Below are 17,800 nucleotides of genomic sequence, written 5' to 3'. Positions count from 1 at the left end.
GTATTATACCCCAGAGCTGCACTCATTATTCTGCTGGTGCAGTCACTGTGTACATACATTACATTACATTACATTACTGATCCTGAGTTACATCCTGTATTATACCCAAGAGCTGCACTCACTATTCTGCTGGTGCAGTCACTGTGTACATACATTACATTACGGATCCTGAGTTACCTCCTGTATTATACTCCAGAGCTGCACTCACTATTCTGCTGGTGCAGTCACTGTGTACATACATTACATTACTGATCCTGAGTTACCTCCTGTATTATACTCCAGAGCTGCACTCACTATTCTGCTGGTGCAGTCACTGTGTACATACATTACTGATCCTGAGTTACCTCCTGTATTATACTCCAGAGCTGCACTCACTATTCTGCTGGTGCAGTCACTGTGTACATACATTACATTACTGATCCTGAGTTACCTCCTGTATTATACTCCAGAGCTGCACTCACTATTCTGCTGGTGCAGTCACTGTGTACATACATTACTGATTCTGAGTTACCCCCTGTATTATACTCCAGAGCTGCACTCACTATTCTGCTGGTGCAGTCACTGTGTGCATACATTACTGATCCTGAGTTACATCCTGTATTATACCCCAGAGCTGCACTCACTATTCTGCTGGTGCAGTCACTGTGTGCATACATTACATTACTGATCCTGAGTTACCGCCTGTATTATACTCCGGAGCTGCACTCACTATTCTGCTGGTGTAGTCAGTGTACATACATTACATTACTGATCCTGAGTTACATCCTGTATTATACCCCAGAGCTGCACTCACTATTCTGCTGGTGTAGTCAGTGTACATACATTACATTACTGATCCTGAGTTACATCCTGTATTATACCCCAGAGCTGCACTCACTATTCTGCTGGTGTAGTCAGTGTACATACATTACATTACTGATCCTGAGTTACATCCTGTATTATACCCCAGAGCTGCACTCACTATTCTGCTGGTGCAGTCACTGTGTACATACATTACATTACTGATCCTGAGTTACATCCTGTATTATACTCCAGAGCTGCACTCACTATTCTGCTGGTGCAGTCACTGTGTACATACATTACTGATCCTGAGTTACATCCTGTATTATACCCCAGAGCTGCACTCACTATTCTGCTGGTGTAGTCAGTGTACATACATTACATTACTGATCCTGTACTGATTACATTGGATCATTAATGCAATGTATGTACAGTAATGTATGCACACAGTGACTGCACCAGCAGATTAGTGAGTGCAGCTCTGGAGTATAAGGCTACTTTCACACTAGCGTTAACTGCAATACGTCGCAAATGCGTCGTTTTGCTGAAAATACGCATCCAGCAAAAGTTCTTGCTGGATACGTTTTTTCGTCATAGACTAACATTAGCGACGCATTTGCGACGCATTGCCAAACGTTGCGTCCGTTTTGCGATGCTTGGGCGTGTGGTAGCGGACCGTCGGGAGAAAAAAACGTTACATGTAACGTTTTTTTGCTCCCGACGGTCCGCTTTTTCCGACCGCGCATGCGCGGCCGGAACTCCGCCCCCACTTCCCCGCACCACTTGCCGCCAGATCCAGTTTTTTTTCCCATAGACTTGTATTAGTGCCGGATTGTGCCAGATGACATTGCGTTGCGTCCTGTTTTCGCTGGATCCGGCAAATCTGCTGTTTCTGGAAAAAATGTCCATAGCAATGTTTTTTTTTCTCCGGCAAAAAAGACGGAAGCGTCGCTTCTGGCTGTTCGCTGGAATGGGAGCTGGATTCCATTTTTTTAAACTGAGCATGCTCCAAATTTTTTTTTTAATCAAATAATCTAGATATGCTAGCCGGATCCGTCGCATCAGTTTTTCACAACATTCGCCTGGATTGTGCCTGATGTGTGAAGGTAGAATTAGTCTCCATCCATACTCTGGGAATATTGAATACTCTTGTAGGGGTAAAGTCTTTAAAAGGGGCTTACTTGGTGACAGGCACCCCTATAAATCGCTAACTATACGCCACCCCCGCAGGCACACACACAAGTGCATTTGGTATCATGAGAACCACAATTTCCCTCTGCGATTGGCAGATTTGACCACCCGAGATACAGCCGTGTTCCCCAACGTTGTGAGATGAAGCGTCTCCTGTAATACAACGGCCGACGAGATGAGAAACCAGACACACAGCCACTCCTCACCGGAGGGCTATATAGAGAGGCTCCTCTGCTCAGTCCTTGCACATTCCAGTCCTATGTAATACAGACCAGTCACACATGTGGGAAGCTCCGAATCCATGATCCTGGATCCATCAAGTAGCGGGTCAGTCATCTCACGACTCAGGAAGAAGCCTAGTCACCGGCTGCCATGATATCACCGATCTGTGATACTGTCCGTCCAGCTTGTCTCATAAGAGGAGAGCAGAGCAGCGTCCACCGGCTCCATGCAGGACGGACACGTGAACGACCGCATGAGCCAGTTATCTATACACTCCATGTGGTAGACGTGCATACAAGGCAGGAAGCGGAGCGGATCCCCACCGACAAAATCCAGCATACAGATCACACACCTGCAGAGAAACCGCACCGACTGGTGACCACATGTACTAAGCAAACGGCACGTCCCTGCACTGCTGTATTCTAGTAGTTATATTCTTATACATAGAGGGCAGTATTATAGTAGTTATATTCTTGTACATAGGGGCAGTATTATAGTAGTTATATTGTTGTACATAGGGGGCTGTATTATAGTAGTTATATTCTTGTACATAGGAGCAGTATTATAGTAGTTATATTCTTATACATAGGGGCAGTATTATAGTAGTTATATTCTTGTACATAGGGACAGTATTATAGTAGTTATATTCTTGTACATAGGGGCAGTATTATAGTAGTTATATTCTTGTACATAGGAGCAGTATTATAGTAGTTAAATTCTTGTACATAGGGGCAGTATTATAGTAGTTATATTCTTGTACATAGGGGGCAGTATTATAGTAGTTATATTCTTGTACATAGGGGGCAGTATTATAGTAGTTATATTCTTGTACATAGGGGCAGTATTATAGTAGTTATATTCTTGTACATAGGGGCAGTATTATAGTAGTTATATTGTGCATAGGAGCATTATTATAGTAGTTATATTCTTGTACATAGGGGCAGTATTATAGTAGTTATATTCTTGTACATAGGGACAGTATTATAGTAGTTATATTCTTGTACATAGGGGGCAGTATTATAGTAGTTATATTCTTGTACATAGGGGCAGTATTATAGTAGTTATATTCTTGTACATAGGGACAGTATTATAGTAGTTATATTCTTGTACATAGGGGCAGTATTATAGTAGTTATATTCTTGTACATAGGGGCAGTATTATAGTAGTTATATTCTTGTACATAGGGACAGTATTATAGTAGTTATATTCTTGTACATAGGGGGCAGTATTATAGTAGTTATATTCTTGTACATAGGGGGCAGTATTATAGTAGTTATATTCTTGTACATAGAGGGCAGTATTATAGTAGTTATATTGTGCATAGGAGCATTATTATAGTAGTTATATTCTTGTACATAGGGGCAGTATTATAGTAGTTATATTCTTGTACATAGGAGCATTATTATAGTAGTTATATTCTTGTACATAGGGGCAGTATTATAGTAGTTATATTCTTGTACATAGAGGGCAGTATTATAGTAGTTATATTCTTGTACATAGGGGCAGTATTATAGTAGTTATATTCTTGTACATAGGGGCAGTATTATAGTAGTTATATTGTGCATAGGAGCATTATTATAGTAGTTATATTCTTGTACATAGGGGCAGTATTATAGTAGTTATATTCTTGTACATAGGGACAGTATTATAGTAGTTATATTCTTGTACATAGGGGGCAGTATTATAGTAGTTATATTCTTGTACATAGGGACAGTATTATAGTAGTTATATTCTTGTACATAGGGGCAGTATTATAGTAGTTATATTCTTGTACATAGGGGGCAGTATTATAGTAGTTATATTCTTGTACATAGGGGCAGTATTATAATAGTTATATTCTTGTACATAGGGGGCAGTATTATAATAGTTATATTCTTGTACATAGGGGGCAGTATTATAGTAGTTATTGTATATAGGGGCAGTGTTATATTCTTGTACATAGGGCAGTATTATAGCAGTTATATTCTTGTACATAGGAGCAGTATTATAGTAGATATATTCTTGCACATAGGGGCAGTGTTATAGTAGTTATATTCTTGTACATAGGAGCAGTATTATAGTAGTTATATTCTTGTACATAGGGGGCAGTATTATAGTAGTTATATTCTTGTACATAGGGACAGTATTATAGTAGTTATATTCTTGTACATAGGGGCAGTATTATAGTAGTTATATTCTTGTACATAGGAGCAGTATTATAGTAGTTAAATTCTTGTACATAGGGGCAGTATTATAGTAGTTATATTCTTGTACATAGGGGGCAGTATTATAGTAGTTATATTCTTGTACATAGGGGGCAGTATTATAGTAGTTATATTCTTGTACATAGGGGCAGTATTATAGTAGTTATATTGTGCATAGGAGCATTATTATAGTAGTTATATTCTTGTACATAGGGGCAGTATTATAGTAGTTATATTCTTGTACATAGGGACAGTATTATAGTAGTTATATTCTTGTACATAGGGGGCAGTATTATAGTAGTTATATTCTTGTACATAGGGACAGTATTATAGTAGTTATATTCTTGTACATAGGGGCAGTATTATAGTAGTTATATTCTTGTACATAGGGGGCAGTATTATAGTAGTTATATTCTTGTACATAGGGGCAGTATTATAATAGTTATATTCTTGTACATAGGGGGCAGTATTATAATAGTTATATTCTTGTACATAGGGGGCAGTATTATAGTAGTTATTGTATATAGGGGCAGTGTTATATTCTTGTACATAGGGCAGTATTATAGCAGTTATATTCTTGTACATAGGAGCAGTATTATAGTAGATATATTCTTGCACATAGGGGCAGTGTTATAGTAGTTATATTCTTGTACATAGGAGCAGTATTATAGTAGATATATTCTTGCACATAGGAGCAGTATTATAGTAGTTATATTCTTGTACATAGGGAGCAGTATTATAGTAGTTATATTCTTGCACATAGGGGCAGTATTATAGTAGTTATATTCTTGTACATAGCAGTATTATAGTAGTTATATTCTTGCACATAGGGGCAGTGTTATAGTAGTTATATTCTTGTACATAGGAGCAGTATTATAGTAGTTATATTCTTGTACATAGGGGCAGTATTATAGTAGTTATATTCTTGTACATAAGGACAGTATTATAGTAGTTATATTCTTGTACATAGGAGCAGTATTATAGTAGTTATATTCTTGTACATAGGGGGCAGTGTTATAGTAGTTATATTCTTGTACATAGGAGCAGTATTATAGTAGATATATTCTTGCACATAGGAGCAGTATTATAGTAGTTATATTCTTGTACATAGGGAGCAGTATTATAGTAGTTATATTCTTGCACATAGGGGCAGTATTATAGTAGTTATATTCTTGTACATAGCAGTATTATAGTAGTTATATTCTTGCACATAGGGGCAGTGTTATAGTAGTTATATTCTTGTACATAGGAGCAGTATTATAGTAGTTATATTCTTGTACATAGGGGCAGTATTATAGTAGTTATATTCTTGTACATAAGGACAGTATTATAGTAGTTATATTCTTGTACATAGGGGCAGTATTATAGTAGTTATATTGTGCATAGGAGCATTATTATAGTAGTTATATTCTTGTACATAGGGGCAGTATTATAGTAGTTATATTCTTGTACATAGGGACAGTATTATAGTAGTTATATTCTTGTACATAGGGGGCAGTATTATAGTAGTTATATTCTTGTACATAGGGACAGTATTATAGTAGTTATATTCTTGTACATAGGGGCAGTATTATAGTAGTTATATTCTTGTACATAGGAGCAGTATTATAGTAGTTAAATTCTTGTACATAGGGGCAGTATTATAGTAGTTATATTCTTGTACATAGGGGGCAGTATTATAGTAGTTATATTCTTGTACATAGGGGGCAGTATTATAGTAGTTATATTCTTGTACATAGGGGCAGTATTATAGTAGTTATATTCTTGTACATAGGAGCAGTATTATAGTAGTTATATTCTTGCACATAGGGGCAGTATTATAGTAGTTATATTCTTGTACATAGGAGCAGTATTATAGTAGATATATTCTTGCACATAGGGGCAGTGTTATAGTAGTTATATTCTTGTACATAGGAGCAGTATTATAGTAGATATATTCTTGCACATAGGAGCAGTATTATAGTAGTTATATTCTTGTACATAGGGAGCAGTATTATAGTAGTTATATTCTTGCACATAGGGGCAGTATTATAGTAGTTATATTCATGTACATAGGGGCAGTATTATAGTAGTTATATTCTTGTACATAGCAGTATTATAGTAGTTATATTCTTGCACATAGGGGCAGTGTTATAGTAGTTATATTCTTGTACATAGGAGCAGTATTATAGTAGTTATATTCTTGTACATAGGGGCAGTATTATAGTAGTTATATTCTTGTACATAGGAGCAGTATTATAGTAGTTATATTCTTGTACATAGGAGCAGTATTATAGTAGTTATATTCTTGTACATAGGGGGCAGTATTATAGTAGTTATATTCTTGTACATAGGGGCAGTATTGTAGTAGTTATATTCTTGTACATAGGGGCAGTATTATAGTAGTTACATTCTTGTACATAGGAGCAGTATTATAGTAGTTATATTCTTGTACATAGGGGGCAGTATTGTAGTAGTTATATTCTTGTACATAGGGGCAGTATTGTAGTAGTTATATTCTTGTACATAGGGGCAGTATTATAGTAGTTATATTCTTGTACATAGGAGCAGTATTATAGTAGTTATATTCTTGTACATAGGAACAGTATTATATTAGTTATATTCTTGTACATAGGGGCAGTATTATAGTAGTTATATTCTTGTACATAGGGACAGTATTATAGTAGTTATATTCTTGTACATAGGAGCAGTATTATAGTAGTTAAATTCTTGTACATAGGGGCAGTATTATAGTAGTTATATTCTTGTACATAGGGGGCAGTATTATAGTAGTTATATTCTTGTACATAGGGGGCAGTATTATAGTAGTTATATTCTTGTACATAGGGGCAGTATTATAGTAGTTATATTGTGCATAGGAGCATTATTATAGTAGTTATATTCTTGTACATAGGGGCAGTATTATAGTAGTTATATTCTTGTACATAGGGACAGTATTATAGTAGTTATATTCTTGTACATAGGGGGCAGTATTATAGTAGTTATATTCTTGTACATAGGGACAGTATTATAGTAGTTATATTCTTGTACATAGGGGCAGTATTATAGTAGTTATATTCTTGTACATAGGAGCAGTATTATAGTAGTTAAATTCTTGTACATAGGGGCAGTATTATAGTAGTTATATTCTTGTACATAGGGGGCAGTATTATAGTAGTTATATTCTTGTACATAGGGGGCAGTATTATAGTAGTTATATTCTTGTACATAGGGGCAGTATTATAGTAGTTATATTGTGCATAGGAGCATTATTATAGTAGTTATATTCTTGTACATAGGGGGCAGTATTATAGTAGTTATATTCTTGTACATAGGGGCAGTATTATAGTAGTTATATTGTGCATAGGAGCATTATTATAGTAGTTATATTCTTGTACATAGGGGCAGTATTATAGTAGTTATATTCTTGTACATAGGGACAGTATTATAGTAGTTATATTCTTGTACATAGGGGGCAGTATTATAGTAGTTATATTCTTGTACATAGGGACAGTATTATAGTAGTTATATTCTTGTACATAGGGGCAGTATTATAGTAGTTATATTCTTGTACATAGGGGGCAGTATTATAGTAGTTATATTCTTGTACATAGGGGCAGTATTATAATAGTTATATTCTTGTACATAGGGGGCAGTATTATAATAGTTATATTCTTGTACATAGGGGGCAGTATTATAGTAGTTATTGTATATAGGGGCAGTGTTATATTCTTGTACATAGGGCAGTATTATAGTAGTTATATTCTTGTACACAGGGGCAGTATTATAGTAGTTATATTCTTGCACATAGAGCGGCTTTATACATCACATTGTCATGACATTTGCCGTAACATCACTCACTCTTTTGGTTTCTTCTCGGACGGTTCGGACCCGGGGTCATATCTGCCTTTAGGCAGGTGCTGTATCAGGCCGAGTCTTTGAGCAATCCACACCTGTTCTTCTTCGGTCAGCTGAGTAGCGAGCCGGGTCTGTCTGGGTGTAGGGTGATAGACGGGGACCGGCTCTCGCTCCTAAAATAAAATAAAAATGTAAAGCTAACAACCCAAAATGTAAAAGGGTATTACATCTGACAAGTGCTGAGTGAACGCTGGGGGGGTTCTGGAAACTGGGATTATTGTGTGACACCCTAGGACCAGTCAAGGTTAATTTTACCTGAAATCTCCACTTCAAATCTCAAGATGTAATACACGGGGAGGATACTGAGGCTATATACTATGTGTCTCCATACTGCCCACATATGCACAGGTCACAAGTTAGAAAATGTCTTTAGGGGCCCCAATGTATAGGCCCCCTACGTATCACATACCATTTAAAACACTGATGTGGCAGACGGTCCTTGAATCCCCCTATAATTGCTTCACACGTCCATCACATATCTGTTATACGTCCATCACTAGCCCCTAACAGCAGCGATCAGAGTTACCGCCAATCACTGCTGTTTAAATACACTGTGGATAGGCAGAAAGCAGCCAGCGGTGTGGGCGGGGCTATGCAGAGCTCAGCATTTAGAGCACTGCTAGATCTGTGGCAGAAAAATCACTTTTTTAGTTAAAACTACAGCAAGCAGCCCACTAAATGCCACATCGCTGGAATCAGGGTCTCTGCCCCTACATGAAATAGAGTAGCAAAAACTTGCGGACAGATTCTCTTTATATGATGCTCTAAACCTCTGATGAGACATGAAAGTGCCCATCTTATTATATTGTAGTTTTATTCTCCCAAGGGACCAAAAAAGGAAAAAAAATAATAAATATATATTTTAAAGGGGTTGTGACATGAATTAAAGTGCTGCTTGTACTGACCCCCTAGAAGGAGGGAGGGTAAGTGACAGCGCTCACCTCAATGAATCCCCCCAAAAAGAGAGCATATGGCGGTCTCTGAGCTCACTTTACAGCACTGCTGTGATTTAGGCTGGGACCCCCGAGGGTACTGCAGAAGTCCTAACCCTCCGTCCGGACGTGCCGGCTGCTGCAGCGCCTCTTCATGGACAGGATACAGCACTATCAGTTCCTATCCAATGGTGAAAACACTGCATTTTCTATGATCTGTTGCATTTTTGATCCCCTTTAAATGCCCCTTCCCCCGATTGTGTGCAGCCCCCCGGACACTTCTATCCATGTTATGATGATGGTGGGGGGGCGATCACCTGGTATGGCGGCCGATCCCCGGGCAGGCTCACACCGTCTGAATCGTTGAGAAGGGACTGATCGTCAGCAGCAGTCTGCGAGGACAGACAGTTCCCCATCCCCCGGTCCCGGGGGCTCCGGCTGTGTGTACACCGGCACCCACGTCAGGGAAGTCTGTGAGACAGCGGAAAGGAGAGACTACAACTCCCGACAGCCTCCTGGGCCGAGCGCACTGTTACGTCATCACTCTGCGCCGCGCTGAGCACGTGATCGGGACGGTCACTGTACACAGAGTCCTCCTAGATTCACCTGCATGGCGCTGATCTGCGTCGTTATTTGCCCTTACCTGTGGCAACTTTAACGGTTGTGGAACTACAACTCCCAGCATGCCTTAACAGCCATAGGGTGTCAGAGCATGCCGGGACTTGTAGTTCTCGCTGCTGATTTGCCATTGCATTTTTTCTTTTGTTTTTTTTTTTTTCTAAGTAAAGGAATAAAACTGATTCTTTATTACATTTCCGTCCTTTTTTTTTTGTTTCGGTGTTTTACATTTGCGCTTTAGTCTTTAATTTGCCCCCTTTTTTTTCTAAATCTATTTTTATGTTTTCGTCTTTTTTAGTTTTTTTTAATGGTTCCCGTTGGGGACGAGGCTTGGGGTCCTCAGACGTTTTCGGCTCATTCATTCATCAATGATAACTTTTTAATAAGTCACAATCTTTCCCACTTTTTCCTCTCCCCGGGGTCATTTTCTCTGCGCCATTTTGGAGAATTTGATGCCGATGTATAAAAAAGGCAGAAGACAAAATCAAAATAATAGCGACGACAAAAACAATAAATGATGAATCAGTCCCATCGGGTGTATTGGGACCAGTCTACCGGGCTTCATAGGTGTACAAACATGGCAGCGCCCTGCAGCCTGGCTCCGAATGTCGGAGGGGATGCCTTCTCTCAGATCCAACCTCTGGTGCCGGCTGTATAAAGCGGCCTCTGGACCATACAGACATACGGCCGGTGTCAACCGCTGACACCTCCATATTCTGTGGGTCCCCAGTACTTGCCCCGGTTCACTGGGTGCTGGCACCGGGCCTGTCGGCAGAGCTAGGATCAGGGGGCGCCCCTTGTTCTTTGTGTCCCCCCAGGACTTCTCATAGAACCTAAATATCAGGACTTTCCGACCAATGAGGCTCAGACACGCCGATGGCACAGACGGGCACAAGCGGAGGATGTGCTGAGAGAACGCCAGAGCAGGGGCGGACATACAGTGCCTTGCGAAAGTATTCGTCTCCCTGGAACTTTTCATCCTTTTCCCACATATCATGCTTCATACATAAAGATGCCAAATGTAAATTTTTGGTGAAGAATCAACAACAAGTGGAACACAATTGTGAAGTTGAACAAAAATTTTTGGTTATTTTAAATTTTTGTGGAAATTCAAAAACTGAAAAGTGGGGCGTGCAATATTATTCGGCCCCTTTACTTTCAGTGCAGAAGTTCATTGTGGATCTCTGAATGCTCCAATGTTGTCCTAAATGCCTAATGATGATAAATAGAATCCACCTGTGTGTGATCAAGTCTCCGTTTTAATGCACCTGCTCTGTGATAGTCTCAGGGTTCTGTTTGAAGCACAGAGAGCGTCATGAAGACCAAGGAACACAACAGGCAGGTCCGTGATACTGTTGTGGAGAAGTTTAAAGTTGGATTTGGATACAAAATGATTTCCAAAACTTTAAACATCCCAAGGAGCACTGTGCAAGCGATCATAATGAAATGGAAGGAGTATCATACCACTGCAAATCTACCAAGACCCGGCCGTCCCTCTAAACAATCATCTCAAACAAGGAGAAGAATGATCAGAGATGCAGCCAAGAGGCCCATGATCACTCTGGATGAACTGCAGAGATCTACAGCTGAGGTGGGACAGTCTGTCCATAGGACAACAATCAGTCGTACACTGCACTAATCTGGCCTTTATGGAAGAGTGGCAAGAAGAAAGCCATTTCTCATAGATATCCATAAAAAGTGTTGCTTAAAGTTTGTAACAAGCCACCTGGGAGACACCAAACATGTGGAAGAAGGAGCTCTGGTCAGATGAAACTAAAATCGAACTTTTTGGCAACAATGCCAAACGATATGTTTGGCATAAAGGCAACACAGCTCATCACCCTGAACACACCATCCCCACTGTCAAACATGGTGGTGGCAGCATCATGGTTTGGGCCTGCTTCTCTTCAGCAGGGACAGGGAAGATGGTTAAAACTGATGGGAAGATGGATGGAGCCAAATACAGGACCATTCTTGAAGAAAACCTGTTGGAGTCTGCAAAAGACCTGAGACTGGGACGGAGATTTGTCTTCCAACAAGACAATGATCCCAAACATGAAGCAAAATCTACAATGGAATGGTTCACAAATAAACGTATCCAGGTGTTAGAATGGCCAAGTCAGAGTCCAGACCTCAATCCAATCGAGAAACTGTGGAAAGAGCTGAAAACTGCTGTTCACAAACGATCTCCATCAAACCCCACTGAGCTCGAGCTGTTTGCCAAGGAAGAATGGGCAAGAATTTCAGTCTCTCGATGTACAAAACTGATAGAGAAATACCCCAAGTGACTGCAGCTGTAATCTCAGCATAAGGTGGCACGGCAAAGTATTAAGTTAAAGGGGACGAATAATATTGCACGCCCCACTTTTCAGTATTTGAATTTCCACAAAAATAAAAAAAAAACAAATTTCGTTCAACTTCACAATTGTGTTCCACTTGTTGTTGATTCTTCACCAAAAATTTACATTTGGTATCTTTCTGTTTGAAGCATGATATGTGGGAAAAGATTGAAAAGTTCCAGGGAGCCGAATACTTTCACAAGGCACTGTATCATTGGTGCAACTCCAAGGTGGAAAGGGGCCAATTTATACCTTCAAAACAGCTGCAATTTTGCATTTTTAAGATCTTATGGACTGTAAAGAGACCTTATATTGTTCTTGCACAGGGGCCCTGTTCCGTCTGTGTCCGCTAAGTGTCATAGTTCGCTAGCAATGAGAGCAAGTAGTATTCGGTGCGTCACCATAGGGCCATGGAGGAGTAATAAAGCTCCGGCCTGACCCGTTGTGTTTGAGGCTGGAGACCAGCCTACCTGTGAAGACTCCATCTACCAGCAAAGAGGGATGAGAAAGCTGTCAGTGAGGGTCGATGAAATGTCCACACCAGAGGAGTGTGGAAGCTGGTGCCTAGGTGTCAAGTAGAGTGCCCACTAGATTTGGCAAGGAGCCTGGTACCTGTGTATTTAGGAACTGTGACGTGGTAACAAAGAAGGGTAGACTGTAGGCAAAGTGTCAGACAAGAGCTAGTGCCGCATAGTGCTGCCATTGAGAAGTGACCAGTGCTGTGAACGCAACAGAGATGGAAGTGCTGCTGAGGAAAATGCCAGCAAATTGTCAGTATGTTGGCTCATATCATCTCCTTATTAGTAAAGTTCTTCAGCGGAGCTTGCCTCGCTGGCAGCTTTCTCTTCCCTTGCTGGTAGATGGACACTACAGCCTAATTAAATCTAAACGGGCACACTATCCTGCATCCCAAAGTGTTCACCCCATGCACTGCTGTTGGGCAGTTTTATGCAGACATTGTGTAGCACTGCTATTAGATTACTTCAGAATAGAGCTGTCACAGTATGTCGGTAATGTCCCAGCACTATATGGCGCTACTTCGTGTACTGTACAATATATTATTTTGTAGTGTAAGGTGCAGCACCCCACTGCCATACACCACATGGTCGGGGGTCCCCCACAGAAGGGATCACACACGTTATCGTTGAATGTAAGCCTCCCCTTGGAACAGATCATCTGAGAGCACCAGGCACTGGGCCTGGATTGTCAGGAGTGAAGCTAAAAGCCGAGAGTCACTGGGCAGGACCACCGAAACCTGGAGACAGTCCTGGTAAATGGTCACTGTCCTTTTGAGCAAACGTTGCGTGAATCAAAAGTACAAGCGAATATAAGAAAATTGCCATCCTCCCGAATGCTTCAGTCATTCTGAAAAGCTGCTAATATCCATCATGGTCAAAACCAGACTACAGCTGCCTATTGAAGTCTATGGATGGGGGCGGCACCAAGACAGTAGTGGGAGACACACTATTATGGCTCACCTGGTGAGGTGTGTCCTCTAAGCCCCCAGTCTGGAAAAGCAGCTCTTAAAGGTAGTCTGTCATGACAATTGAATCCCCCCCACACACACTCCAAATGGCCCATATTGTCACGTATCCAGGGGCGTAACGGTCGCACTTCCCCATCCTGTTATATATGTTCCCCATCCTGGTATATATGTTCTTCAACTTGGTATATACAGCTGGGAAAAAAAGTATTTAGTCAGCCACCAATTGTGCAAGTTCTCCCACTTAAAAAGATGAGAGGCCTGTAATTGACATCATAGGTAGACCACAACTATGAGAGTCAAAATGAGTAAACAAATCCAGAAAATCACCTTGTCTGATTTGTCAAGATTTATTTGGCAAATTATGGTGGAAAATAAGTATTTGGTCACCTAAAAACATGCAAGATTTCTGGCTCTCACAGACCTGTAACTTCTTCTTTAAGAGTCTCCTCTTTCCTCCACTCATTACCTGTAGTAATGGCTCCTGTCTGAACTTGCTATCAGTATAAAAGACACCTGTGCACACCCTCAAACAGTCACACTCCAAACTCCACTATGGTGAAGACCAAAGAGCTGTCAAAGGACACCAGAAACAAAATTGTAGCCCTGCACCAGGCTGGGAAGACTGAATCTGCAATAGGCAAGCAGCTTGGAGTGATGAAATCAACTGTGGGAGCAATAATAAAAGAAAATGGAAGACATACAAGACCACTGATAATCTCCCTCGATCTGGGGCTCCACGCAAGATCGCACCCCATGGGGTCAAAATGATCACAAGAACGGTGAGCAAAAATCCCAGAACCACACGGGGGGATCTAGTGAATGACCTGCATAGAGCTGGGATCACCGTAACAAAGGCTACCATCAATAACACACTACGCCGCCAGGGACTTAGATCCTGCAGTGCCAGACATGTCCCCCTGCTTAAGCCAGTACATGTCCGGGCCCGTCTGAAGTTTGCTAGAGAGCATTTGGATTATCCAGAAGATTATTGGGAGAATGTCATATGGTCTGATGAAACCAAAATAGAACTGTTTGGTAGAATCAAAACTCGTCGTGTTTGGAGGAGACAGAATGCTGAGTTGCATCCAAAGAACACCATACCTGCTGTGAAGCATGGGGGTGGCAACATCATGCTTTGGGGCTGTTTCTCTGCAAAAGGGACAAGGACGACTTGATGAAAGAATGAATGGGGCCATGTATCGTGAGATTGTGAGTGCAAACCTCCTGCTATCAGCAAGAGCATTGAAGATGAAATGTGGATGGGTCTTTCAGCATGATAATGATCTCAAGCACACCGTCAGGGCAACAAAGGAGTGGCTTCATAAGAAGCATATGAAGGTCCTGGAGTGGCCTAGCCAGTCTCCAAATCTTAACCCCATAGAAAACCTTTGGAGGGGGTTGAAAGTCCGTGTTGCCCAGCGACAGGCCCAAAACATCACTGCTCTAGAGGAGATCTGCATGGAGGAATGGGCCAACATACCACCAACAGTGTGCGCCAACCTTGTGAAGACTTACAGAAAACGTTTGACCTCTGTCATTGCCAATAAAGGATATAGCCAAATATTGAGATGAACTTTTGTTAATGACCAAATACTTATTTTCCACCATAATTTGCAAAATAAATCAGACAAGGTGATTTTCTGGATTTGTTTTCTCATTGTGACTCTCATAGTTGTGGTCACCTATGATGTCAATTACAGGCCTCTCTCATCTTTGTAAGTGGGAGAACTTGCACAATTGGTGGCTGACTAAATACTTTCTTTTCCCACTGTATATACCAGGATGGAGAACATGTATACCAGGATGGAGACTTATATATCAAGATGGAAAAAATATATCCGGCACTCAAATATAGATGCAAATAGAATTTATTTTAATGCAATCCCAGATTTTATGTAACGTTTCGGTCCGTAACTTGGACCTTCTTCAGACTGGAATTGAAAAAGTAAACAAACAATAAGAAACAATATGTATATATATATAAACGCCTCATGCAGATACAACATCATAACAAGTATTAAATTCAAAACATGACGCTGAGAGAGGCTATCAACATATAATCAGAATCAACGGTCATTTACAGATATCTGTCTGTGGAGATCACTTCACTGTGGAAATACATGTCATTAATCAAATCCATAGCGTAGAAATAAATTAACATGAAATTGAATGTAAATATAAATATAAATGGAAAACAAATGCAACATTACAGGCAATTGTCAACCTGGCACAAAGTAACGGAAATCCTGAGCAACAAAACATATAAAGAAAATGATATACTAGAAATATGGGGGCAAAACAACCAGCTGTACTATCCTATTATGTACATTAGTTTATAACTGAAAATGTTTTGGCTCAAGGTTCCGTACGAAAGGAAAAGGTATAGTAATATAGGAAAAAATCTTTTATATTTGAGCAAAATAGCTATACTGCATATGATGTGTGGTCACAGACATATGGATAACATGTCATATACAGACAAAGATAAATAAGAAAAGTCTCAATGCAGCGAGGCCAAAGTCACTATAGAAAAAAGAGTCCACATGAATGAATGTATAGGGGTATATGTAAAAAAATATAATAAAAATAAAAAATAAAAGTATATAGAAAAATTGAGGAAAAAATGAAAATAAAAATAAAATAGATGGAACAAAAATTTGATAACCAAAGGGCAATGTCTAATGAAAAACTAGCTGTGCCAGTGTATCTAGATGAGGCAGAAATAATGAATAGTAGGTAAAGAACATTAGGCGAAGGTGAGATTACCGGATTGCTGTGGTTACTCAGAGTCCTGGAAAAGCAGCGCGTGGAAAAAGGATGTGCTCCTGTGTAGAGAAGGCGCCAATGGTACGGGAGTTGTGGCGGCCTTAAAAGCAGTGTCCTAATGATCAAGTGTCCGTGAAAACTGAAAGAAGCGCGCAACCGGAAGCGGAAGTGACGTGGCGCAATGCGGCGTCCTGTATTGGTAAGTGCGCATGTCACTGAATGGAGTGACATAGACTGTGGCGCATAAGAAGTGACGTCCTGGTGAGAGGATGAGTAGCTGAGTGTACCGCCTATATTGGTGGGCGGTGCCAAAGGTGGAACGCACAGTTGGAGCGCACAGTATGTGGAGGTATAGTGCGCATGTCCGGATGGCGCTGAAGTGCAAAACGGTGACAGCGACTGCAAACAGAGAAGAAACAATGGTTAATGGAAAGAAAGACAGACAACCAAACAGAAAAATAGAATTGTGAAGTGTTGAAAAATAAAGAATAAAATAAAGAGTAGAACTAACACTGGTAAAAAACAAAAATTAGAAAAAAAATAAAAAAATAAAAAAATAAAAAATGAAAATACGGAATAAAAAATGGAAATAAAAAAGAATTGGAAATGAAAAAAATAAAAAAATAGAAATATACGAAAAATAAGAATATAAGAAAAATATAACAAAACTAGAGAAAAAAAAGGGCTAAACCTAAAATGTATGTGAAAAATTGGAAAGTAATAAAAGAAAGAGAAAAAGGAGAAAAATAAAAAATAAAGATAAAATATAAAATATAAAAAAGAAAGCCAAAATAATAAAAAATAAGTAGAAAAAAATAAGTAGAAAAAAAAGGGACTCCATACCCCTTCAGTAGGATAATCAGTTATGTGACTGGGCGAACTGCAAGAGAGGGAATAAGGTTAATAAGCGCATACTAATACATATACGGTAAAAAGGTTCTATAAACTCATAATGTCATATTCTCTGTTTAATCCTTTTGGTTCCATACTTTGTAAATGGTGAATCCAAAAAGCCTCCCTTAGTTTGAGTCGTTTGACTTGGTTACCTCCTCGTCTGTTAGAAAGAAACGACAGAAATTTATTCGTGATACACAGGACTACCTACAAAATAGGGTGTATAGATGGCGGGGCTCCACCACCTCCTACAGATACAACTACAGAGGACCAAGATTCGAGGGTTCATCAGCATCCAGTTCGGACAACGAAAGAACAGATACCTACAGGGTTCCTTTTTTAGGCACAGGCAGGAGGAACAATCAAAGAAAAGGACGAGGAGGGGCGGTCAATGCCACAGACATCAATCGTCACACGATGAACACGAGATCACAGGTAGTTCTACCAATCTAGTAGTAAATGTTTCCTCTAAGACTCTTAATCATACACAAT

General features: G+C 39.9%; 1 protein-coding gene across 2 annotated transcripts in view; it reads right to left on the bottom strand.

Annotated features, from left to right (window-relative positions):
* Positions 1-1,752: 1,752 nt before the first annotated feature.
* Positions 1,753-17,800, bottom strand: part of LOC143774367 (RING finger protein 11-like) — a 42,853-nt gene continuing 26,805 nt past the window's right edge. Inside the window, exons 1-3 of one of the 2 annotated variants that reach the window (XM_077261877.1) lie at positions 9,523-10,026; positions 8,217-8,386; positions 1,753-2,545 (exon numbers count right to left, since the gene is read on the bottom strand). In XM_077261877.1, coding sequence (XP_077117992.1) covers positions 2,350-2,545; positions 8,217-8,386; positions 9,523-9,621 — 465 coding nt within the window. In that variant the 5' untranslated portion in view covers positions 9,622-10,026 and the 3' untranslated portion in view covers positions 1,753-2,349. Of the gene's footprint in view, positions 2,546-8,216; positions 8,387-9,522; positions 10,027-17,800 lie in introns of those variants that run through there. The other variant, XM_077261878.1, reaches the window with a different exon arrangement.

The sequence above is a fragment of the Ranitomeya variabilis genome, chromosome 5 (assembly GCF_051348905.1).
Source record: "Ranitomeya variabilis isolate aRanVar5 chromosome 5, aRanVar5.hap1, whole genome shotgun sequence".
Taxonomy (NCBI): Eukaryota; Metazoa; Chordata; class Amphibia; order Anura; family Dendrobatidae; genus Ranitomeya; species Ranitomeya variabilis.
Note: the sequence above shows the minus strand (reverse complement) of the source record. Positions and strands in the feature narration are given on the sequence as shown.